Source organism: Wyeomyia smithii, chromosome 2 (assembly GCF_029784165.1).
Source record: "Wyeomyia smithii strain HCP4-BCI-WySm-NY-G18 chromosome 2, ASM2978416v1, whole genome shotgun sequence".
Lineage (NCBI taxonomy): Eukaryota > Metazoa > Arthropoda > Insecta > Diptera > Culicidae > Wyeomyia > Wyeomyia smithii.
In genome coordinates, this window is record NC_073695.1 from 85,347,232 (window position 1) to 85,374,942 (window position 27,711).

The 27,711-nt window shown below is 38.2% G+C and overlaps 1 protein-coding gene across 12 annotated transcripts in view; it reads left to right on the top strand.

Annotated features, from left to right (window-relative positions):
* LOC129725442 (cell adhesion molecule Dscam2) overlaps positions 1–27,711 on the top strand; it is a 300,301-nt gene that overhangs the window by 250,438 nt on the left and 22,152 nt on the right. For 7 of the 12 annotated variants that reach the window (XM_055681296.1, XM_055681300.1, XM_055681303.1 and 4 more), the window contains exons 8-10: positions 9,430–9,581; positions 9,648–9,920; positions 10,614–10,898. In XM_055681296.1, the coding sequence (XP_055537271.1) occupies positions 9,430–9,581; positions 9,648–9,920; positions 10,614–10,898 (710 nt within the window). Of the gene's footprint in view, positions 1–9,429; positions 9,582–9,647; positions 9,921–10,129; positions 10,418–10,613; positions 10,899–27,711 lie in introns of all 12 variants that reach the window. The other 5 variants (XM_055681298.1, XM_055681304.1, XM_055681301.1 and 2 more) reach the window with 2 other exon arrangements.

A 27,711-nucleotide genomic window follows, 5' to 3' on the forward strand; every position in this document is an offset into this window, starting at 1 on the left:
ATTTTCTCTCCGGAGGTCGCATTAAGCTGGACCAAAGTGTGAAAATTATGTATGCGTGTGTGTGAGAGGAAAGTGGTAGAGGTGTAAAAACAATGAGGTTTCAGTGAACACAAATCCTTTTTTCACACCACCTTTTCCCAAAAACTAGCTTGGGTTGGTGGTGGTGTCGAGAAGGTCTTGTGAGATTTACCCTTCCACGGAAATAACTTTTCCCATCACCAAACAGCCAGGCAGGTATTTTAGTTTGATCCGGATGTTTTCCCGCATATACATTCACACTGACAGGTGCGAAAATGGACGAAAAATTTTACTGTAATAATATAACTTTTCAATGAAGCCTTTGCGTTTCTGCTACGGTATCTTTGTGATCGCTTATTGTTAACCGTGGAAAGTTACTGAGAGGAATTATCATTACAATAGTGATTTCGTCGATATTGTGAATATTGGCCAATCTCAAAACTGAAACTTCAGAAGGATTTCAAAAGAACTGATTTCAATTACACTTAGAAAAGTATTACTAAACTAAAAACTTTTTTCGACGAATTTTATAGGGGAAAAAATCATAATAACAGTGAAATAACCCATCTAATAACCCAAAAAGAAAACTATCATTATTTCAAAACATTTATATGCCTTTCACGGTCGCACCCCAGGAGATAAAACTTATCGGATGACATACTTGTCTTCGTCGCCAACTATCTGAAGCTGCTGGTATCTTTATGTGGCCCTTATCGCCGCGTTCTATTGTTTCAAGCTGTGCCGGGCATCCGTATTACATGATTCCGCTCGACAGTAAGTCCCTGTTTGGCTTTGTGTGTCGATATTTAGTACGGATCGCAGCGCACGCTGTAATCTCGTGTGTCTTTCTGCTTCCTGTCATGTCTGCTACTGTGGACGAGGTTTGAAATGAAAGGCTTTTCCAGTAATTCAGCTGTATCGTATCACATGAACTTACTGCTGTTACTGGCCAGATGTGTTATCCGACTTGAACCAGTGTTGAGCAGTTTCATGATGAATGATGGGAAAATATTTTTCATTCCACGGTCTGCGATTGAGTTGAAACATGTTACACTACACTGAAGTGTTTTTGTGTTATTACATTATTTTTCGAAACAAAATTTTATAATATGATGGCGGCGTGATTTCTTAGGAAAATTATATGAAAATATCGCCATGCATGAGACAAATACATATGTCAGAAATATCAAACTGTCAAATATGTAGAAATTGTGAATAACGTGAAAGTTTTTTTTTTTACTTTACTGATAAGGAACCGTAATGAAAAATTTTGCGGTACAAATAGATACATAAAGATACGCATAATTAAAAAGTACGTTTAATTTGATTACTTTATTTCAAAAATCGATTTTGTATTTTTCAAATGTTGCTTTATGTGCGTATCTTCATACTCCTTTTTAGTTTCGTTTTTAACTTTATTAATTTTCTGTAAACCGCTGTTAGATTAAGATGAAACGGTATAAGAGCCAGAATGGCTTTTCTTTTTTTTAATGGGTACAACATTGAAAAAAAGAAAAGCGTCACCTGTGGAAATACGTTGCTGGGGTAATGCAAACCAGAGGCTATGTTTTTGCAGGTGATGCATTACCTTTTCGAGTCTTGTGCCTTTAAAAATTCCCTCAACCGTTAGCTTCCCTTAACCGTTTACCCTTAAATTGTCTTAACTTTGTTGCCTTCATAATTTAGAACGCAACTAAATTCTCGCCGATTTCCTAATAAAATGCAAAATGTGTTGACAAAATAATTACCTAGAAATCATTCAAAGTATTGTCCTATCTTTTTGGCAGAGCTCGAATACCGTTACGATAAAAGTCTCGTCTTTTGAGGCTATGTACAAATCAAACCGTTTTTCGATGTCTTCATAAGCTCAGAACTGCTGATCAGCCAGACCGAGTGCCACCAAATAGAATAAATAATAATCGAACGGCGTTATATTCGGGAAATGGCAAATGGGGTAGGACTTTTCATTTAAGCGTATCTATGTAAGTTTCATCGACGCACGCCGTGTCAGAATCGGCATATTATGCAACTTAAATGCACCTCGTATTTTTCTTCACCAAAAGTTAGTTTAGGGTCTTAGCTTTCAAATGAAAGCGGTTTTAAAATATTCTATCGGGGAAAACTTGAATAAAATGAGTTTGGGTTTTTTTTTTTTCCATCATTTTACATTGTAACATAGGGTATGGTAAAGATATAAACAATGTATGTTTGAATTTGTGTGTGTGACAGATAGAGAGAGAGGAAGGGGGGGGGGGATTAACGTATACTAGTGTGTACAATATGACTCTTATCGATAGGAAAAATGTTCATGATACATGTAAATTTTTTTTTATTGTGGTTTCGTATGTGGCTGCTATTATACGCTACCGCTGCATTGAGAATATTTTGCTGATATCTTTCATGCATTTCAGGAACTTATTGATTCATCCATCTTTTAGCAAAATCTCAGTGAATAGATTCAACGGTCTGTTTCGAACATCGTCCAAGTCCTTCTTTTGCAACCAGAAGTAGGCAGCGCCCTCTCAAAACTCAATGTAACGTTGTGAATGTGTAGGCCTTACTACCCTAAGCAACTGTGAATTTTTCTAGAGATAGAGAAAAATGACTGTGAGATAGAGAAAACAAAACTCTCAGAAAGTATCTGAGCTTTTATAGAAAAATATTGACGAAATTGAATTTGAGATCTTACACTGAAATAAATTTTTTCTAAAAACAAAAAGTGATTTCACAAAAAACTAGATGACCGATATTCTCAAAATAGGGTTTTAGATATACAATTAAGTTGCCCAAAACTTCCGTAACATACCAAAGTGGGCACTCTTAAGGAAAAAAGTTTTTCTTACGAACACAATAATTTATTATATCTTAAACTTTTCCGTGTACGGATAGGTTTTCCTCTCATATTAGTAAAACTTATCATTGATTGATCATATGTTGACTTGTTTCGAATGGCCTTCGAAACCTGATAATGTTGAGACACCTAAGAGTGCATGTAGTTTCAAGTATTTTGAACTCAATTCATTAAAGGAATCCCAGCTCTTAGAGAGTTGCAGTCGTCAGGAAAGTTGTTCAGGAGGTTTTTAATTGGCGCTAGTGTGCATATAGTTTTGAGCATTTTGAACATGATTTATTTTGGAGACTAAACCGCTTGGAAAGGTCTTCAAGAAAGTTGTTCAGAAGGTCAAGGCCTTTTGGTTGGTTAATAACTTCTACCACAACGTGGTGCTAGTGTGAATGAAATTGTCAGTATTCTCTAGTTACTTTATTCCGTAAATTCAATCGCTTAAAAAGTTGCGGTCTTCGGCAAGGTTGTTCGGGAGATCAGATGATTTTGGTTTATGGACAGTGGTGCCAGGAATAAAATCACTACGAGATGCTAGTATGCGTTTAGTTATACTTACTTACTTTCCTGGTGAAACATCCCTCAGGATTTCACCTGCGTCACAATGTTACGCCAGCGTCCTTAGTCCATAGCAGCTTGTCTCTAGTTTCCTGAGAATCCCACACTTCCAAGATCTTACTCCACTTGGTCTAACCACCTACCTCGTTGTGCACCTCTACGTCTTGTACCGGCCGGATTCAAGACGAACACCATTTTTGCGAGATTGTTGTCCGGCATTCTTACAACATATCCCGCCCATTGTATCCTTCCAGTTTTCGCGATTTTCTGGATACTGGGTTCGCCGTAGAGTTGCGCCAGCTCGTGGTTCATCCTTCGCCTCCATACGCCATCCTCACATACTCCGCCGAAAATAGTCTTAAGCACACGTCATTCGAAAACGGCCAGTGCTTGCAAGTCCTCCTCAAGCATTGTCCATGTCTCGTGCCCGCAGAGGACTACTGGTCTTACAAGCGTCTTGTACATGGTGCACTTGGTACGAGGGTGAAGTTTACCAGACCTCAACGTCTTGTGGAGTCCGCAGTAGGCACGACTTCCAGCTACAATACGTCTGCGGATTTCTCTACCGCAGTTATTGTCTGACGTTACCAAAGATCCGAGGAATAAAAATTCGTCAACCACCTCGAACTCGTCTCCGTCAATTATTACGTTACTGCCTATGCGAGCCCTATCGCGCTCTGTTGCTCCTGCTAGCAGATACTTAGTCTTTGACGTATTCACTTTCAATCCAACCTTTTCTGCTTCACGTTTCAGTTTGGTGACTGTTCAGCAACCGCTTGGGACATCCTTTCGACAAGGTCCACGTCGTCAGCGAAGCAGATGAACTGGCTGGATTTATTGAAGATCGTGCCCCGCATGTTGAAGGCCGCACGTTTCATCACACCTTCAAGCGCAATGTTGAACAGGAGGCAGGAAAGACCGTCGCCTTGTCGAAGTCCCTTGCGTGTTTCAAACGGGCTTGATAACGCACCCGAAATCTTCACACAGCACTGTACACCATCCATCGTGGCCTTGATCAGTCTTGTTAGTTTTGCAGGGAAACCATTTTCGTCCATGATTTTCCATAGCTCTACACGGTCGATAGTATCGTAGGCGACCTTGAAATCGATGAAAAGGTGGTGCGTGGGGACTTGGAATTTGCGACACTTTTGGAGGATCTGCCGCAGCGTGAAGATTTAGTCCGTTGTCAATCGCCCACCCACAAAACCGGCTTGATAACGTCCAACAAACCTCCCTGCTAGCGGCGAGAGACAGCAGAAGACGATCTTGGAGAGCACTTTGTAGGCTGCGTTGAGAATCGTGATCGCTGGATAGTTCTCACATTCCAACTTGTCACCTTTCTTGTATATTGGACATATTACTCCCTCCTTCCACTCCCCCGTTAGCTGTTCTGTATCCCAGATGCTGAATATCAGCTGATGCAGACAGGAAGCCAACCTATCCGAGCTCAGTTTGATAAGCTCCGCTGCGATGCCATATTTTCCAGCTGATTTATTGTTTTTGAGCTGCTTGATGGCATCCTTAACTTCACCTATCGTAGGGGTCGGAATGTCTCCCTCATCCTCTGTGCTGACGAAGTCGTTCCTCCTGCCGTCTTGGTCCTCTGCCTCTGCGCCATTCAGGTGTTCATTGTAGTGCTGCTTCCACTTGTCGATCACCTCACGTTCATCCGTCAAGATTCCTCCATCCTTATTCCGACACACTTCGAATCATGGCACAAAGCCGGTGCGGGATGCGTGCAGTTTCTTGTAGAACTTACGTGTTTCTTGCGAACGATACAGCTGCTCCATTTCCTCACACTCTATCTCTTCCAGGCGGCGCTTTTTGTCCCGGAACAAATGGTCCTGCTGTCTTCGCTTCAGTTTATATCGCATCACTTTCTGACGGGTCCCTTGCTGCAGCATCAATGCCCGTGCTGCATTCTTCTCGTCTAGAATCGTCTGACACTCCTCGTCGAACTAGCCGTTACGTCGATTCCTCTCGACGAACCTTATGGCTCCTTCCGCTGCGCTGTTAATTGCTGCTTTCACATTACACCAGCAGTCCTCTAGAGAGGCTCCTCTAGAGATAAGTTCACTCTCTACCGGCAGTGCTGCCTCAAGGCTTTGCACGTAATCAGTAATGGCGGGGAATTTGAGTCGTTCCAGGTCATACCGTGGCGGGTGATGGTAGTAAATGTTGTTGCCAATCGAAAGTCTGTGGCGCATTTTAACCACCAATAATCAGTCAATAATGAGGCTCATTGCTTTTAACTGAGTCGTACGCTGCCATAAAGTCTATAGAGAGATGCTGGGTCTACAAGTTGAAATCTCGAACTTTATCGAGGATTTGTCGCAAGGTAAATATTTGGTCCGTGGCGGAGCATCGCCCTCGAAAACCACATTGGTATTCGCCAATAGAGGTTTCCTGCAACGGCTTCAGTCAAACAGGATGCTGGAGAAAATTTTGTACAAGGAAGAGCCATGCCCCGATATTTACTACAGTACAGGCGGTGCCCTTTTTTGTAGATTGGGCATATGAGACTCTCCAACCAGTCCGAGGGCAATTCTTCATCAGCCCACACTTCCAGTATGATCTAATGAATGGTACGATATAGCTATTCGTTCCCGACTTTGAAAAGCTCGGAGGGAATTGCGTCCTTCCCAGCTGCCTTGCAGTTTTTCAGCTTTTTACTGCTGTCTTCATCACGTGCAAGGTTGGTGGATCCACAACTTGTGCATCATTCTCAATATCAATCCTGCTTCTTTCGACGCCTCTGTCCTCCTCACCGGTCAACAGCACACTAAAATGCTATTTCCAACCCCCTCCCTATCGTTACACATGACAGGGTCAGACACGTTTCGGTTCCTGATTCCGTTAAGCTTTTTGTAGAAGTGTATCCAACATGCGCTCATCAACTTTCTGTGGAAACTCTGCAGCCACACCTCTAGTTGATAACCCCTGAACTGCCTATAATCGCATACCAGTCCCATATGGATTTTCATCGTTTTTGAGTTAACTATCAGATTCTATCAATTTCTTGCTCTACTATCGATCAATGAAACAAAAAAGTATGTTTTATTTAAAAAGGTCAGAAAAAAATGTCTGGTCAAATTGTCCCATCTTGAAAATAATCGCATATCAGTCCCACCAATTTTTTTTCTGAGTATGGCCATATTTTTTTCATCAATCCATATAACAAACACTGGTGCTGTTTTTCAATCTTTTTAATGTTAAAAAATCATCAAATAATTAATAAATGCAAGGTTATTAAAAATAAATTTTACACAAAAGTTAATTTTATGTAGACACTGAAATTGCAACTTTTTCTGAATGTTCGCACCCGAAAGGTTGTTGGTTTTGTCAATTAGAGGGATAATAGCCTTGAGCAATGCTGCTTTCAGTAAGGGGTTAATTTTCTGTGGATGATCTGCTCACTTCAATTGATCATTCGAGGTTGAAATTGTCATAACTCAGAAGAAATCGTTTTTAGTTGCATAGCTAAAAACAGCTTGTACCTCTTTTCATTGCCGTCGTCTTCCATCAAGTCACTGTTGTAATGGAATTGGAAACTTCTTTTTCTCAATACCACTTTTCCAATATGCTAAATGCACGGGCTAACGCGAAATAATTTTATTCAGCACGTATTGCGAAACACTGAAGACGTAAAAAAGGAAATAATTCAGTAGTATATCCAAGACTTCAACCTTATTTTTTGCTTTTTTGACGACGACTTTAAAGACGGGGTAAGAATTGGGTGGACGTGTCCCCCATTCTTCATGTAGTATATTTAGAAGCTGTCTGCGGCCATAAACGACTGCATATTTAAAATACTTGAGAAAAATATGACTACTCCTACACCGAGCGGTTGAAAGTGAGACTGGTATGCGATTATTTTGCTGCTCGATGGCCTAAATAATCGCATATCAGTCTCTTCCTTATTTTTCATTGTAATTTCCACGAAAAAGGCAGTTCATTTCATGAAGAAGTTATGATTGAGGTCTATTTCATTACATTATAACGAAAAAAATTGAATAACCCACCTCAAACTGTTGAAATATGCAAAACAAGAATAATATCTTTAAGCGCTGTTTTCTCAACTCGATGATTTTCCAGATGGGACTGATAAGCGATTATAGGCAGTGAATGTTCAACCGTATTTTCCTCGTTGTCCTAGATTTCAATACGCTGGACAGCCGGACGCAGATCTTGCATACCATGAGATAGTGATCCAAGTCACCGTTTGGTTCTTTGAACGCCTTACGTCTGTAACGTGTGTAAAGTGCCGACCATCGATCAGAGCATGGTCTGCCTGAGATCAGGCCATCTCATTTGGGTGCATCCTGGTGTCCTTACGAATATTCCGGCGTTTAAAATAAGTGCTACAAATAGTCTCTGGCTGCAGTGGAGTTGATTAGCCTTAAGCCATTATCGTTCGTAGTAGAAGCTTTCTATACCAATTACGGGGCGAAAGAAGTCTTCCTGTCCGACCTGCGCGTTTGCATCTCCGATGACGATCTTGATGTAATGCCCTGGGCACTCATTGTGAGTCTTCTCAAAGAGATCATGGAACTCCTCCTTCCCGTCATGCACTAGCGCCACGTAGCGATAGCATTTCGCATCAAACTTTCCATGAACCAGAAGCCTTTGATACTCCGAGCAGCTTTGCAAAAGATCACAAAATTTTTGGGATCGGAATCATGAGATAGCATAACGTCAAAATACGACGAATTTCATGCTCACTATTGTCACATAGTGGCAGAATTTTGGACCTAACTCTTCATCAACCAAAAACTGTTGACCTTCTATCAACTGCGTTGAAGATGGCAGGTTAGATAAGTAAGGGGTTCTGCTGTCCATCAACTAAAAACCTTCTACTTTCTAAACAAGTTTGCTGAAGACCGCAACTTTCTAGGAAGTTGAAAAAACGAGTGATATCTACCTATCACCTGTCAAACTTAGTAGTGTACATCAAAACACTTTTTCGTTGTCATAATAATCATCATAAATATGCTTTTTCTGAAGTCAAATAAACAAATAAGTCTCACAAGAATAATTTCAAAGCAAACTACATAATTGGAATTCAGAGGCATAAGATATCAATTTCATTCTGCCGCTACTACACTAATAACTTCCACGCCTAAAATAGCCACAAAATCAATGAGACCGGTGCTGCAACAAACGGAACAATGGTGGCAGGAAATTATCACTAAACTGCTTTCATTTGAATTCATTTGTAGGAACCCTCCTTGTCTGCAACAGATAATCTTGTAAAGTTTTACCTACACCCGAGAGTGCGGGAAAGAGACACGCACTTACAAGTGCACTTACTAACGTATTCTCACTCGAATTTCCTTGCTAGACAAGCTTTTTATTGGTGCTCTCCTAGACCTTTCGTTCTCGCACCTTCCTGCACCGTTTAGTAATAGCAGCAAAGTGGGAAAACTGCAGTTAAATCCCATTTGGGAAAAAGCTTCAAACTTTTCCTGTTAATGTACAGACAAGTAGTTCGCTACATCGTCTGTAACTTGTCACCTTCAACTTGGCACTTTTAGCTTCTATAAAACCCAGCTCGGAAAGGTTTTACTTGCCACCATAAAGCTGTGCGCCATTTTCTTCCACCCACTTTTGCTTTCGGTGATACCGCCGGAGAGAAGGCGAAACAGTATATGTAAAACGATCGACGAAGTTTTAACTAATTTAAATCTTTTGGGAGAGTGCAGGACGTACGAACCAGTCAGTGTGTGTGACTGAATCCAATTATAAGAACAGCAAGATTAAACTTTAATATTTTATTTGGCTCGGTCAAACCAGATTCTCATAACTCTGAATTCATTATCGCACAGGGGCAGAAGCTCCCTCGCACGGCGATTTTTGTCTGATATCAGTCGGCTCAATTTACATAATGGAACCCGGGTCAAGGAACGATTCTTTACACTGCGTAACGATGGAAAAAGTTAGAAAGCGAGAAAATTTGTTCTCGTCTGTTAGGTTTTAGGTCAATGTAAATTTAAATGTCTTTTCTGTTTCAGATTCATGATCGGCCAATATGTTACAGTTCACGGTGATGTGATATCCCACGTCAATATTAGCCATGTTATGGTGGAAGATGGTGGAGAATATTCGTGTATTGCAGAAAACCGAGCTGGTAAAACGTCACATTCTGCACGCTTGAATATCTATGGTGAGCCAACGTTTTACACCAGTGTAAAAGGGTGAAGTAATTAATGAGTTTATTCAATTTTACTAGGTCTTCCTTACATCCGGTTGATTCCTAAAGTGACTGCAGTGGCAGGACAAACACTATATCTAAAATGTCCAGTTGCTGGGTATCCTATCGAGGAAATTCACTGGGAACGCGGGGGTCGCGAGCTCCCGGATGACATGCGGCAAAAGGTACAATCCGATGGCACGCTGGAAATCAAGGAAGTGCAGAAATCGATGGATTCAGGGGTGTACACCTGCTGGGCACGCAACAAGCAGGGACACAGCGCCCGCCGGAGTGGCGAAGTCACAGTGATAGGTCAGTTGGCAACCCTTAAACGGTTTCCTATTTTTATCTAGGTGTTATCATATTGAAGCTAAAAGATTCAAAGCTAAATCCAGCGTTCAAAATTCAAACAATCAACTTGGTTGAAATTCAAAATTACTCGTCAATTTGGGAATTTGTGAAATGCTGTCATCGCACCTTGAATCTTTCAGCTTATGCTAACAAACTATGTTGAATTGCAGTTCCGCCAAAACTGAACCCATTTCATTCGTCGATTCTATCATTGAATGTCGGAGACCGTGCATCAATAACGTGCTCCGTTATCAAGGGTGATATTCCCTTAACTATCGCTTGGAAAAAAGATGGCCGACCCATAGATCCCAGTCAGCGAATGTCCGTCACCCAGGTAGATCAGTACAACTCGATTCTCGTAATCGAGAACTTGTCAGCAGACCATACCGGCAACTATTCGTGCGTCGTCCGGAACACAGCCTCCGAAACTGAGGGCAGTCAGGCGCTGCTCGTCAATGGTAACCATACCGTACTACTGTCAAACTTGCTCACGTGTTTTTTTCCTTTTCTTTTCTCTTTCCGCTTCCGTTATACTCTACAACACACACTACTACTACTTACTACCACCGTCATTTTGATTGTACGGTGAAAAATGTTGTAAAAAAATCGACGCGCGCATAACATGAACAAAACCGAACACACGATCATCTTCAGTTCCTCCCAATATCGAGCCATTCTCCTTCCAAGATGGCCTGGCCGAGGGTATGCGAACGCGAACGGTGTGCGGCGTATCCAAGGGCGACCCGCCGTTATCTCTCAAGTGGCTCAAGGATGGCGAACCGTTGTCCTCACTGCTCGGGGCCAACGTGTCCACTCTCGATCATTACTCGTCCCTCCTCAATATTCCCTCCCTCTCAGCGGCACACTCCGGCGATTACACGTGCGTTGCCAGCAATCCAGCAGCCGAGGTGAAGTTCACTGCGTCGTTACAGGTAAAAGGTAAAGTAAAGTCATGCCATTGTTCGCAAAACTGCACCAGTTCCTGCATTCGTTTCGTTTGAAATCTTACGATGCATACATACATATTCAATCTTATAAGCGCAATTATAACCACCATTGTGTGTCCCTTCCCAGTTGCTTTGGCACGCAGTGGGTTTGCGGCCGATCACCAGGTAATTGTTTTCTGCACCGCTCCTTTGCTTTCTTTTCCTCTTCTTTACTCTATGCTCCTGTCTTATCTTTCCTACTATCTTCTGGTTTCTTTGGTTACTTTTTGCCGCCAATTGGTTGTACTAAAAAGACTCTTTTGATTTTCTAAACGTGTTTCTGAACTTCAAATCAGTACGCCGCTTGATTTTGTTTTAATTTCATCCCTGTGTCAACTCTGTGCTCTTATTATCTTCAACCAAACTTTCTTCCTCAATACCCTCCTATCGCTCTGTACACAGTTTTTATATCTTCGGTTTGTGTCTGTTTTTGGTTGTTTTTCGTCGAAAATGCTCGCATGCCATAGATGTTGAATTGAATGTAGCATAGAGTAGTCAATCAATTGCTTCCGAACAAACTCCTCTCAAAAGTCTTTGTCACTGTCACTCTTCTTACAAAGCTGTGTTCTCGATTGGAATGAAAATAGTTCCACAAGTTCCGTCAACATGACGTCTCTTTTTCGACCTTTCCATCGGTCCAGTCTCCTATCCATGTTCATTCAACCCCATGGATAGTTGTGCTTGATGATCACCCTAGGAAAAGTTATCGACACTGAAAAATTCCCACGTAATAACAACCAACAAAATGCCCGTATTAAAAGTATTGCTTGAATATCAATATTTGACTATAAAGCTTCATTGCTTCACTGGTAAAACTTTAGTTCTATGCTTGAGTTCTTTGTGTTAGTGTTTCGAGCGTTCTTTTTAACTTCGTGATTTCACTCAGTTAATTACATGTTTAGTTCCGTTTTGACAGAAGGCTTCCGCAAACCCCACTCACAAACGCTAGTGTTTTATCTCTCTCTATATATAAACCAATATAACTAGAAGTAATCTTTCACAACCGTCCCATTTCCACTTGTTATCCGTTCCCAATCAACATCCTTGATATCCAAAAAAGTTTTGCTTGCGATTGCAATTTTTGTCTACATAGTAAAACCGTAAAGATATTCTATTTTCCCCTCGAAACGACAGATTACTTGTTCGCTTAAGTGCACCGAAAACCTAAACCTACCATCATATGATTGTTCAATAATATTGTAAAAACTTTCCCATAATCGTATAAATGTAGTCCCTTTGAATGTAGTATCACCAGTCATGATACCTCGAGAAAAATTATATCCAGCAAATAAGGTGTATCTATGAATAAAAAAGCCGGAAACTTAGTTTCCAATTTATATTCTTGAGGCGATCAAAAACGAAAGCCGAGCTTTCGTCTTTGGCTGAATTAGCAACGCGAATAAATCACCAAAAAGACTGTTTAGAAGTCTGTTTTTAGACAAATCATCAGACCACAAGGATCAATGAAAATTATATTATTTTAAATCATATTCAGTGGCGTCTCGTCGTACGTGCACTTTACCAGATATTATTGGTGAGGGATTCATGCTTCAAAAACTGAAAAAAATATCATACAGTATTGTATAACTCGTCGTGTACAATTTTTTAGTGCCCAAAATCATACACTCTAGCCTAACCCAACTGCAACATTCTCTCGATATCAATGAGTGTTACGAGCGAGAGACATAAAACAGACCAAAAACCTCTCAGCACAGTGCACTTTCAATGTACACTATTTTATTATGTATTTAGGGGCACACAGACGAGTGTGGATTCTGTTTGCAATACCGATGTTGATTTCGTGCACCGCCCTCGGTGGCTTGAAGAGAATGAGAGCGAATAATGGAAGCATCCAATTTGACAGCATTGTACACAGGGGAAAAATGTACGATGACATTTTTTGATCACATCCGAGAGCGTCCCTCTATGACAGTGTTGTTATTGGCAAAATAAAGACAGCCGCCGACAGATAAAATATATTGCGACTATAACGTTGCCGTCTAGTTTCCCATACACGAATGTTTTTTTGCTGTTCACCTTATTCCCATGTCGACGATAGCATGTATGGTTGCATATAACATTCGGTATGCGATACACACATCCTTCAGTGCACAGCCGCTCTATTGCCGAGTTTGCTTTTCTTTGCACAAAGGCTGTCGGCAAGGTACCAGAGCAGTCCTTACGCTTCTTCTTCCCACAACCTTTTTTAACAGCCGGCACCCGACAATTTAGGCTGTCCCAAAAAAAATCGATGTTGAAAAAGTCAAGGTGCTCAATTGAAAGATAATGTTATTTATAGCATTTTTGTAGAACATTTCGACTTTCTAAAAAATCGTTTTCAGGTTGCCCAAATGTGATTTATGAAAAAATGACTTTTTCAAGCTACAAAACCACTCTTCTGCACTTTTTTCAATTCTGTTCGATCCCTAATTTTTTCCATTTATTTTTTTTATTTTTGTGGGATTGTTTTTGAATATTTTGCATGGTTTAAATCAGCATCGCATTCAATTATTTGAATCACAGAGCCCATTGAACATCACAAAAAAGTGATTTTTTCTCATAATTTTCAGAACACATATAAAAAATTGTTTGATCAAGAACTGAAATTTTTACTGCAAAGCGGGATTCAAGACGAAAATTTACATGAAAAAAGATACTTTGTATTTGATCGGGGGGGCTGAGATATTGGCGTTTTTACATGTGATGAAAAACTATGCATTTTGTCAAAAATACCACTAAAGCTAAATATCTCCATTGCACAATGTTTTATTTTGCCGTTTGTGCGTATAATTTCCCAAAATAGTGATTCAAATGTTGATTATAGCCATAAAGTATGTTCAGAGAAGTTTCAGGATATTCAGTGATCAATCCACCAATGAGTGAGATAAAAAAAATTACTTTTTAATCAGAATAAGATAGATGCAAGGTGTCTTCGACAAAGTTTTAGGTTATCTTGAAACAAGAAACTTTACCGAAGACACCATGTTTCTTTCTCTTACATATTACGAGCAACATTGAGTTTTCTCTTAGAAGGCCCTAAAAATCACTATTTTCGTTCTAACATTTTTCCCAGATTTTTCCGAATTTTTGAACCTTCTGCTAAGTTATCAGTCATCCAAGAATACATTTGTTTTCTGAACATTGTTATTTTTTGTCTCCCAAAATAAAAAAGTTATTCGTTAATTTGTTATTTGTTATTTGTTAAAATGCATAGTTTTCCATCACATAGAAAAATGCCAATATCTCAGCTCCCCGATAAGATATCAAGTATCTTTTTTTATGTAAATTTTCGTTGTATGTCCCGCTTTGCAATTGAAATTTCAGGTCTTGGAATTTCAGGTCCATGCAAAATATTCAAAAACAACCCCACAAAAATAAAAAAAAAAAATGGGAAAATTTAGGAATCAAACTGAATTGAAAGAAGTACAGAAGAGATAAATAAAAGTGATAAATAACATTATCTTTCAATTTAGGGCTGAGCACCTTGACTTTTTCAACATCGATTTTTTTTGGGACACCCTACCCGACATCCATCACAGGTAAATAAAAAAAGAGAGGGAAAATGTCTCCGGTGGATTCGGGCTGTTACCGCCACACGCTGTTCGTGTAGTGCGGACACGCCCGTCTGCACAAAAAACAGCTTCTTCTCTTTTCTACATTCGCAATCCCGAAGACATCCTTCAAATAATGCCGAATCGAAAGACGGAGTACATTTTCGTTTCCTTTTGTGATGCTTTGTTGCCAATACGCTCTCAATGTAACTATCGGACTGCCAGCACGATAGGTATTACGAACAAATAGCAACAGGGAAGAAAACCCTTAGCAGACAGTAAAAAAAGACTGTATCATTGGCATGCCTGATTGTACACTCTCCGCACTTTCATGTAAGAAGAAGAAGGTAGCATACTGAACAAGGGCATGAAAGGTACACTTCTTTTTTTATGTCGTTTTCGTTTTCGCGGTGTAGCTATACTTTTCCCGTGCTATACTTCGCAGCTTCAAATAAAACATTCTCAGTGTCATTGCATTGGTATGCGTAATTATGGGATAGCTATCAATTCGTTTTGTTTTGTTCATTATCGCATTCGTCATTTTGTCTCGTTTCCATTTCATATGTCCATCTCGCAAATCTGCTGAGAAAAAATTTACCTGCCACTTTATCACGTGGAACGAAAACCAAAACAAACCAGTTTTGACACATACGTGTGAATGTGTTGGTAACTACACTCTGCTTTTTTCGGGTGTCGTCAGGGACAGAAAAAGTGTAGGGAGAGACAGAAAAAGGGTAGTCCGAAAAGTCAAATAAAATAAAACATTTTCGGTGTCAAAAGTGTCATTTGAGTGTAGCTACAACCGCGTGTCTTCGTCGCCAGTGGCGCTGCAAAACTTAACTTTTCAGTAATGGAGTCTTCAGTATAGTTGCAGATAATTTTGTCACAGAAAACTTTTCTTATACTTTTTACTTCTAGCTTTCCTTATTTTGGAGAAACACCGTTTCGTATAAGACTAGTCTTTAAAAACACACAACTTTGTAAAAGCCTTTAGAAGATAACTTCTACACAGACCGAATAATTGCCAAAAATGTGCTCAAAATCTTGTTTGTTTTCTCATTTTCTCTCCAAATGCTGGTAATAAATTAATAAATAAACTATAATAAATAAATATAATAAATTACTTCATCTCAAAGTAATAATAAATTAAAACGTTAAAAGAATGACAACAAGTTTTTGTTCGGAACTCCGGCACTGTAAAATTTAATTTTTTAGTCTTACATTTGAGAAAAATTATGTCTTCAGGAAAATTGTAGTTAATCTATTCTCAAAAAACTTTGTGCAAGACACTTTTCTTGTTTTGAAGATATACCGTTTTATATAGACAAATCCTTAGAACTCGATTTTTTAAACCTAAACAACTGTAGTATTTAGAAGGCAAAAATGTTCAGTACACATAATCATCCGTACACATAATTTGTAGATGGAACAAACAAATAGTTTCTACACAGATCAAGTTATTGTTCAAAAATATGTCTTTTTGAATTGTGTATCAGACAATGAAGATATTGGAAGGGACAAACATTTCAATCAATTTCATAGAATGATTATGATAGTAATTAATCCTATGCCGGTTCCGTCTTTTTCCAATATTTTTTTTACCGAAATTCGGTAATAAATTCTAAGTGTGTAAACCATTCAAAGTATCGCCTATCGCTAGCTTCACATTGTCCCCTCTTTTCAACCGAGCGCGAATACCGTTACGATAGAAGTGTGCGTCTTTTGAAGCTAACCACGAATCAAGCCATTTCTCGATGTCTACATATGAGCAGTACTGCTGATCAGCCAGACCATGTGCCATCGAATGTATGTTTTAACGGCTTTGGTAGTATGAGGCCGAGCGTTGTCATGCAGTAGAATCACTTTTTCGTTTTTCTGGCTACAATCCGACCGTTTTTCGCGAATTGCTCGGTTTGATCGCATCAATCGAAACCGATACCGTTTTCCAATGATGGTTTAATACTAGACAGCCAACAACGTAGAAGCAAAACCGGGCTGTCCCCATGACTTTTTTCTCGTTGGGTAGCAGTAATTATTCCATATTTCATCGCTGGTCATGATGCGATGAAAAAACCCCTTCATTTTTCCCGCTGAAGTAGCTGTTCACAGACAAAAAACGGCGCTCAACATCTCTTGGCTCAAAATCATAGTTAACCCAAGTTCCTTGTTTAAAATTAAATCACTCCCACAGCAATCGCTCGAAAAGGGCTTGACGGATAACTCCTAACACCAAAGCAAATTGCTCCTGCATCATGCATGGATCCTCATCCAGCTATTCCTTCAATTCAGCGTCTTCGAGGCTGGTTAGTCTTGCATCACGCGGACAGACGTTGATTTAGAAATTACCGTCTTTAAAGGGGACATAAATACTTTTTTGTTCAACAAAAATGGGCAAAATGGGAAAAAATATTTTCTTAAGACACTTGCGGTGTTCACGATGAAGAATCAGATCAACTGATATCATAAAACTCACAATATTTAAAGCGTTCATGAACGATGACTTTCATAAGTATTTAGTTTTTACTGCAAATGGGATTTTTTTTTTTGCAAAACACCATTTTGAAATAAACGCGTATAAAGTTTGAAGTTTGGCTTATGCAACCGCGACGAGGCGCACTTCAAATCACTCTTTTCAGGAAGTTGTACTTAAGAATAATGTAAAAAAATCGATTTTTGAAAACTAAAAAAGTGACTGACTATTTAGCTGTCTTAGAAATATATAAAATACGTTTATCACAGAGAAATCTTTGAATAGACATCAATCGAGAGAAAATTAACCTCAATAGTCAAAATGCAGGCGCCATTTGGACACTGAAGAAAATCCCCTGAAAACAGCTGTGAATAGTGTCCCTTCATTGGGAAATTGATTTGATTATTGTTCAAGTTTGATAAATCATATTCATAATCTAAAAACATATGCTGACAGAGAAAAAGATAGTGAATAAGTTTATATATTTATGATTGTATCCCACTTTACACATTTCATGTATTTTGTCTCAATATACAGGAGGCTGCACAAGCTGCTAATAATAGGTTCCCTACCTTATATGATGCTACACTAAAATCACTAACATGTCAAAACGGTTTGTTTACCAAATGTCTCAGTTTGGCTCATCACATTTCAGAGATGTCAAAATCGACCAGAACATACTGCTGGCGAATTCTATTGACAAATAGACCTTAATTGGGCACCTAATACAACTCGTCCATAAACAACATTTTAGTAGAGATCGAAACTATTGATATACACTGTATCGAAAATTGTACCTGCTAAAACATAAACGATATATTTCAAAATAAGCCTTGAATCAGATTCATCTCAATATCTGTTATGCTATTTCTAGTCCAAAATATATACAATATTTCATCAGAATATTTCATCAGAATCAATTGCGACTTTGGTGCAAAAATGGAACGATACCTTTTCGGAAAAAAGTGACCAAGTGGCTCTCTTTTATAACTTGGAGCGCTCTGTACTAGGGTTTGCAATCCCGGGAACGATTTCCCGGGAATTACCTTTTCCCGGGATTCCCGGATTCCGAGAATAGAAATATTGATTCCCGGGATCCCGGGATTCCCGAGTCTTTCGAAAATTTTTCCATACAATATTGCAATAAAACTAAATATCGTATCAAAACACGAAACTTACGTCGAAGAAGTGTAAAGCTGCTTCAAAGCGTGCATTATATGAAGCAAATATTTTCTTGAAACGACGATCAATATTTGCTTGTCGTTTAATAACAAATTATTTGCTTGAATTATTTGTCAAAAATACATGCTGTTTTATTCAGCAAACGAATAATTAAGAAATATTTTCGTTGCATGATTTTTTCTTTGTTTATTGACAACAAATTTTGATACCTGTAAATTGATAAAAAAAAATTGAAACCCATAAATCAATGCGACCAGAAGAAAAAAAATAAATTAATAAAACTCAGTCAGTGTAACTTGGATCGTGGCCGCGATTTCACATTAATTACCTGCCAAACAACTCAGCTTTATCTTCAACAAACTAAAAGTATTGGATTATACAGTTTCTAATGAAATGTAGCAAGAGCTGGAATTGGTGATTTAGAAGTATTCTAGAAATCAGACACCAGTGGTGATTCAGCGATCTTAAGCAAAGTTTCACAGAAGGAAATTACATTATTTGGGCTTAACGAAAAATTGTCAGCGGATCTGAGGCGATTGTTCGACGGCAAAAAACCCTGAAACCTACTCTTCTACTAAAATTTGCTACAAAAATCGATCATGAATTTCTGGAGTGAACTTGAATAACTTTTGTTTTTTAATCCGTTTTTCATGCGAATTGATAATGAAATTGTAAACGATTGTTTGATACCTTTTATTAATAAACTTTATTTGAAATCTCATTTTTTCTAAGAATTTTTTTCCATTCCAATGAGATTTTTCATTCCCGTTTCCCGGGAATATTGCAATCCCTACTCTGACCAATTCTCGCTGAAACTGTCCCACTGGTGACATGAGGTCTTTAAAAAAGGCTATTTTTATGTCTAAATGGTTGAAAGTAGCGAAAAAATGAGAAAACCACTTCAGTTAGTTCATATTGATGGACCCCTCGGGCACAAATCGGTAAAACGGTTTTTACAAAAATTGATTTTTGAGCAAATCTTGACCTTTTAATTGATTTATTTCTCTTGAATTTGTCATTGAACCCCCATCAACCAACACATCGTTTTCAAGAGGAAAGATAGAGCTTTCATTTGAAGTAGAAAAAAAATTGGCCGCCATCTTGGATCTCGCTGCCACCATGGATTTCATCATAAAAACGTGTTTTTGAGCAAGTTCGCAACCACCGATTTTAAATTTGACATCACCATTGGAAAGCTGAGAAAAAATGCTTTAAGATACATTCAAAATATTAGGTGAGCATTGAGGTTATCTTGTCATTCTGGTCACTTTTCAAAATCGAGCTTCAAACAGTTCAACGCATGACTCGCGTCCAATATCAAATCAACGCAATATACTGAGCCTGTGGTGTGCGTATGATGTGGACAGTCAGTATTCCTAGTTCACATGTAGTAAGTGCACCCACGCACCGTAATTTTTGAATAGCCTTTAATCCCGTCGGGATGCGGTATATTTTTCCAAATCTGTATCATATTTCCAGTTCGCTTATTTTTCGTTCTTTCTCTACTCACATACTGTCTGCTTTATGAACGAGCCTTTAATCAATTGACTGAATTTCGTTAGGTAGCAAACGTACACTTTTCGTCCATAAGAATTTGCTAGGGATCAAAAAAGTGACTTACTTTATTTGCGCTGGCGCAAATCTTCTCCTGACTACTCGGGATATACTTGATTCATACCATACCTACGTTTGTTGATAGTAATGCATTAATGCATGAAAACAACAGTATATAACAGTAGCGAAAACAACTTCTAACATTAATTTGTTCAATTACTAAACACGCGAAAACTGTCCTCCGTACAGGGAACCAAACTTTGTTCTAGCAAAAAAATCGCAGAGAAGCTTAATCACAAATTACGTTACACTCAAGGAGGAGCGAGGGAGTGATAAAATAAACAATGTGAATGCAGTGAAAAGTGATCACAGATACGATTTTTTGCTTTACGTAATTTGTGAACAGACCCAAAGTCGCACAGGCATTGGGCCATCCACATTCCACGTGGGGAGAGGAAGGGGGGGGGGGGCTGTAACAAAATCCCTAAAAATCTGTCCACGTAGAACATGGATGGCCCCTAATTTACACTACACACAGACACACACCACAGGCTCAGCATGATTTGATATTGACCGCACGTCATGCGTTGTACTGTTTGATGGTCGATTTTGAAAACTGACCAGAATGACAAGATAACCTCAATGCTCACCTAATATTTTGAATGTATCTTAAAGCATTTTTTCTCAGCTTTCCAATGGTGATGTCAAATTTAAAATCGGTGGTTGCGAACATGCTTAAAAACACATTTTTTTCATGAAATCCAAGATGGCGGTGAGATCCAAGATGGCGGCCAATTTTTTTCTACTTCAAATGAAAGCTCTATCTTTCCTCTTGAAAACGATGTGTTGGTTGATGGGGGTTCAATGACAAATTCAAGAGAAATAAAGCAATAAAAAGGTCAAGAATTGCTCAAAAATCAATTTTTGTAAAAACCGTTTAACCGATTTGTGCCCGAGGGGTCCATCAATATGAACTAACCAAAGTGGTTTTCTCATTTTTTCGCTATGTTCAATCATTTAGACATAAATATATCCTTTTTGAAAGACCTCATGTCACCAGTGGGACGTTTCAGCGAGAATTGCTCCTCTGTACTAATTTCAATTTCAAATATAACCCTTAATAAATACATGGGTCCGCAGAACTACGAATCCAACCTTCGTTTACAAACTGCAATATTATTCCAAATAAAACCTGCCAAATATGAAGAACCCAAAGAACAAATAAAATTTTAATATAAGTCTGAAACAAAATTGATTAATCAATTTGATTACAATTACGAATCATAACTAAGTGAAGGTTGAGCAAATTCACAATAATAGATAGGATGAATTGAAGAGAAAAAACAAACAGATAACCAGTAGTTTAATTTTATTTCAATAATCGTTCGAAATCACAACCAGTCAATCAATGTTCCGGAGCAACGATTGCACTGGTCGACAAAAGCGAAAAAATGCTACCCTCAAGCTCGAAATAGCTGCCCTAGAAAGATAATAGCTAACCATTCCTATGAATTTTGGTTCCCCTAGCTATTACCAAAACGCGCAACTTGCGTGAGAGTTCGCAATAGTAACGAGAAAACTCATTTAAGTCTCTAAAAAAATGTTGGTGGCTAGGGCACCAAAATTCACAGGAATTATTAAAAACCTATACCGTGCTGGATCGAAATCCGTACACCTAAGCACATGATAATCTTCGACGGTCAATATAAAATCAAGAAATCACATATTGCTTTAAACTGATATGTTTAGTTATAGGTCTACTTATATTTTATCACTATTTTCCAGCAAAATGATTAAAATCACTCATAAACTCGAAAAATTCATGTTTAAATAGAACATGTTTTGGATCGAAATCCGTACACAGTTTTTTGTCTGAATCAAAACCCGTACACTTTTGAATCGAAATCCGCACACACGCGATATAGACTGGATCAAAGTCCATACAACAATAAATCAAACTCCGTATAGATGAAGAAGTACAAAAATGAACGTCTTTTATTTATAATTTATCTTTAAATTACCGAATAAGTATATTTGAGGATCAACTGGCTCCTAAAGTTTCACACGGTTTTCAAATTTTTGATATCAGCTGAAATAGTGCAATTTTCGTAGCGTAGTAACCGGAACGCCGGAACCTCTCGAAGCTTCCCGGTAAGACTTTCCCTTGCGCACCTCAGTCACAGCTCGTTTAAAATTGTTTGCCGTATATTTATACTTGTTTTCTTCCATTATATGCTGAAAACAAGAAGTAAGTTCAACAATATATGCATGATACACACGCTGTTCGGATTTCGATTCAAGCAAATAAAAAGAATCAAAATCCATACGGCAGAGTTTTTGTTGAATAAATACAACTAACATTATTTATTAGGCAATATACAGTTCGAAAATGACAAAGATCTACCTTTTCCATCAATTTTAAAAAGATTCACAGAGTAAAACACTCATATCCCACTTGAAAATCGTTTTTATCTGAAGAACGTTTCCTTAGTAAATTCTCTAACGATACAACGAAATGACAACTGAAACCGATACACGATAGATTTTTCATTTTTAATATTTTTATTTCATGGCCTACTGGCGCATAGTTTAATTCAACAGAAGGCCAACGGATATGTACATGTAACTATCATATGAATTTTCACTTTTATAATGTTTAAAACTGAAGGAAAACATCAAGGTGTACGGATTTCGATACTGTACGGGTTTCGGTCCAGCACGGTAATCTTTCATGTTTTTCTAGTTTGAGCTTTAGGACCACATCTGTGTTGACGCGTGTTATTTTCAGCACTGTTCTACACATACTAGTTTTCTGTTTTGATTTAATCAGAGAAAAACGTTTGCTAGTGTTTTAATGGATATAATCCGAAAAAAACTATCTCTTTTGATGAATCCTTCTACCAAAAACGAACTAGATTCAATCGGAAATCAAGCTCAACATTATTACTACGTATCCCAAAGATAGATATTATTGAATATAATGCTCGTTTTCTTCACCAAAACTCATCAACCACGTTTCATTATTTATATATTTATGTGGATCATATTTTCATTCGAACGCAGAACTCAAACAATTGGTACATTCGATGCGCCTAAAAATTTCCAACAGAACACAGCTTTTTCCAATCTATACACACACAGTCATTCGTTCTCGTTTCCGTAGAGACTAGTTGAAAATCGAAATTCTCATGAAAGAGAAACAAACCCTAGCGGTATTGTCTACATTTACGAGGATTTTTTTCCTGCAGCAACCATTTCCAATAGCAACGATGCAGTCGTGAAGCGGGGATCGCACGAGCTTCGATGGATACAAATTAAATTCTGCTGGATTCACAAATATGCCGACAGGTGGCGTCAAAACACAGAAGAGAGACTTCTTCCTAAATTCCTACGATTTATCGTTAATTGATGTGGAAAAAAGCATTTTTCATGCTTTCTACACTATTAGAAAAATACTGTCTTTAATTCCTAATCCTTTTCCTCACCTTGCACAGCGAGCTAAAGCTTGATTCAATATAGAGAAAAACCCCAATCTGCTAATAGAAGAGTGTGTCAACTGAAAAGAAAAGCAACATATTGAATTGAACAATTGATTCGTGCTGCGTTATCGGAGCAATACTAAGCTGTGTTAACATAGTTACCTAATCTGTCCTCCACTAATTATGTTGCGTAACACTTTTCGGCAGATACAATCAACTAATGCTCGAACGTTTACACTTCTAACGTTTGTGTTGTACCATTTGCCTCTGAATGTCATATCAGTATGTGTAAATTCACTGCCCCTCACCGCCCAGCGCTAACAGCACCTCTGCCACCACTGCCTACCTATATTAGAAGGAGTATGGATAACGCTCTGGAACTGTTTCTTTTGATTTCAACATTTTACCCTCGACGGCACCGAATGTATGAGCAGCTTTCGCAGAACCTCACCAACCCTTCACACACTAACAACCACCTTATGCGCCAGTACAAATGTTTAACGCCATCATTTTAGCGTTCAACTATTTGAGTTTTATTTTATGCTATAGGATGTAAACAACAATCCCAACCTCTCCCCGCTCCTGAAATTCGATTCCTTCCTGAAACATCCCCCCATTCGTTCCCACCCCTTTGTCCATCACTTTTTAATTTGATAACCCAAGTGTTAGTTCTTTCTGCTACCAATAGAGCTTTATTTATTTTGAAACTCAATCCGGCACAAACTGGTAAACATTTATAACGTTAATCGAATGTTAAATTAAACGCTGTTTTGCAGCAATATCACTAGACTGGAAACGTAGACCCACGGCGTGGTGCGCATCTATATCTGTATCCGCAAAAAGCCTAATATATAATTAGTTAGTGTTTGATTGAATATTCCTTACCCCCACAAGCATATACTGTAAACACTCAGATTCCTTTATAAAAAATATATATATTTAATAGCCGCCAACGCCTGTATGAATAATGAGTTCAATGATTTGTACCCTGTTCTTTGCTAGCTTGCCGCTTAAAGTTTCAGTGGATACCCAATCAATTGCACTAGCCGCCAAATCCTGCATTCAACGTTTCTCAGCCGATGACCAAACAACGCAAAAACAATAGCAAAAAATGAAATATTACACCAGAATCAATTCTACAACTACGTGAAAACTATGTTATCGGATCTGAGAATACGCCGTCGTTGCTGTTGCTACTTTTGTCTGTCTTCCAGAACAAATTTCTGTGTCTCCAATACGTATTTTTATTAATGTGTGACGGCACCCTCTTGTCAGCTAAATCTGTAACTGTAAAATCAAGCTGCTGCAGGTTTATTTCTACTCAATACCGTGCGTCTCCATGAAAATAGCGAGCCTCCATTAAAAACTGTATAGAGCAAAATCACACCATGTGAACTGGAAATACGGAAAAATTTATTCGACTATTTTTGATTGAAACTTTGCACACCACTTAGCAAACTGAATATTTTACATAGATGGAGAGATTTTAGGACTTAACACTTTAGAGTACTTTGCTAAATGAACGTGTGCATTTTGGCATAAATTTTATTCAAAGGATTGTAGTTCAGAAACCGTTGGTTGCATAGAAAAACTGCCTGAAAATGAGTTGTAAGGAATTAATAATGCTTTGTAAAAACAATAGGCACCAAAAAACGGTTTTTTGACTGCAAAAATTTAAAATTCACTCTAAATTTCAATTTACAAAAAATAATCTCTTCTAATACTATTTTTAAAGAAACTTTAAGTTATAGCGCAACTTTTTGTAAAGAGCCCGTGATGGAGATATGAAAAACAATTACTATAGAAGGTAGAGTTTAATTTTTTGAATATTTGTATTCTAACGATATTTCAACAATTTATTTTAATTTATTTTAAAACAAGAAGCTTATGATATTTAACATCGTATATGCATCCATTTTCAAACTGTATTTATTTTAAGCTAAGAAAATCAGAAAAGAAACACTGAGTTATACTTTACGTTATACTTTGAATTAATTTTTTGTCACACCTTGATCCTATTTTGAAACTTTTCATAAAAAGCTCTGGATGGAGAAATGTAGAACAAACTTTTATTTAAAAGCTAAGTTTTGAAGTTTTTTTTTAAGTTTAACATTTTTGAGAATGATTAAACTTTAATAATGCAATATATTCTAATATCATTTTCAGATCATATAGCTTCTGACAAAAAACTTTCTACATGCATCCGTTTTTGAGATATTTCAATATTAAGTTTGGAAAGTTTCTTTTTTTATGAAAGCATGTTTTTTGTGATTTATTTTTTGTTCTCCAGCAAAAAACGTAAATTTATTGAAATATACTATTGGTATAACACAAATAATTTTTCAACATCAAAGAGATCGGATGAATAGTTCAGAAGCTATGGTTATGCTCATATTCACGAAGATTTATACCCATGGGTTGAATAATTCAAAGGACGGAAGTAACTAAATATCATTTAGTACTTTAGAAAGCATTTTCTAATGTTCACGACTCAAATTCAAAATAATTTGAAAACGTATACATTCACGAAGTTATTTGTTACAAGATTTTCGATTTAAAATGACTGTTTCAGTTGTTAATAATTGGAATACAAATATTTTGGAGAGTGTTGAAATCAAGTATTACTTTGAAAACCTAATCTCCATGTTTTTTTTTCATTTCTCTATTCCGGACTTTTTACCAAAAGTAGCGTGATAACGTGATAAGATTCTTTAAGAAAAAATAACAAGAAATCTTTGTTTTTGTAAATTAAAATTTAGTGTTTAGTTTAGTTTTTTTGACGTGGGACTACGTCTTTCTTCACTATACTAAGGTACCTTCAGGAAAAACTGGATTGAACATGTAACGTTTTTGGTTGGCGGAATGGAAGATTTTAGATGCGAATAGCGCTCAAACAACTGTTCCGATTTCAATAGTTTATATACCGTTGGAAAGCTAAAACATACAAGATTTGTATAACATGATAATTTCAGTTACCATTTTCTTATTACTCCGTGAAAATTGCGGAAAAGTTTGAAGGTCGAATATCCACACACATTTTTCATACGATTGGTATATTTCCTTAACGCAGACTTCAAAAACATAGACGAAATGATTTCACGCGTTCAGTCATTGGCTAGCAATGCCAGCCAATTGGCATCGCATTCATCACCCAACGTAAGCTACTAAGAAAGAAAGCAGAGATGCTTCCACGTGATTGGTTCTTCCCCCAATCACCCAAGTTCCCCACCCCACACTTAGTGACACTATAAAAGGATATTTCGTGTTGAGAGACGCTCATTCCCTGGTCGACCGTCAAAGCGAACAGTTCGGCTTCCCTTCGATCTGAGTTGGACCCCACCAGTGGTAATCTAATTCAGATATCGTTGTTGGAATACAGCCCGAAACTGGACGTGATCGGCACTGGGGACCTTTGGAAGCCGTTGGAAGGGACCATTGGAAGACTTGGAAGCCGTTTGGATGCTGCCGATAGTAATTTGTGTAGGCATAGTGTGTCGTATACCAAGTGTGTGTGTGTCTGAGTAGCGTTGGTGAGTGTATGTGTGTGTGTGAGAAGCGTTAGCGTGTGTATTTGTGTGTGTGTGAGTAGCGTTAGCTTGTGTATGTGTGTGTGAGTAGCGTTAGCGTGTGTATATATGTGTGTGGGTGCGTGTGTGTATGTATGTGTGTGTGAGTGTGTGTGTGTGTCTATGTATGTGTGTGTGAATGTGTGTGTGAATGTATGTGTGTGAATGTATGTGTGTGAATGTGTGTGTGTGTATGTGTGAATGTGTGTGTGTCATTGTTTGTGTGTGTGAGTGTGAATGTGTGTTGTGAGTGACGTCTGTGTGAATGCGTGTGTGTGTGAATGCGTGTGTATGTGAATGCTAGTGTGTGTGAATGCGTGTGTGTATGAATGCGTGTGTGTGTGTGTGTGTGAATGCGTGTGTGTGTGAATACGTGTGTGTGTGAATGCGTGTGTGTGTGTTTGTGAGTGACGTGTGTGTATATGTGAGTGACGTGTGTGTATGTGTGAGTGGCGTGTGTGTGTGTATGTGTGAGCGGCGTGTGTGCGTGTATGTGTGTAAGTGGCGTGTGTTTGTAAGTGGTATGTGTATGTGTGTGTGTAAGTAGCGTGGGTGTGTCTAAGAAGCGTGTGCTTGTGAGTAGTGTGTGTATATAGTGTGTGTGTATAACGTGTATGTGTGTGCAAAAATGCATTCATCCGAGGTAAATTTATTCATGACAGAATACTTTTATAGGCAACAAGTTAATTATTTTTCCTATTAGTTTGTATGCTATGGTTTATGAAAGGTGTATGTGTTTTTTTGTGAAGTGTTCATGGATTGTTGTGTTTGGTATTTGTACGTTTGGTGTGTGTTATATACTATGGCTATGGCAGAATTAAATCTTCACACTCACAATAGTCCCACGTCAAGCCTACGTTTGTGCACTCAAGCACATACCCTTTGACTTTTTTTACTAAAAAATTTTTCGGTGTACATTATATTGCTCTACAATTTATTCTCAAACAGTTTTTTTTTACAAACA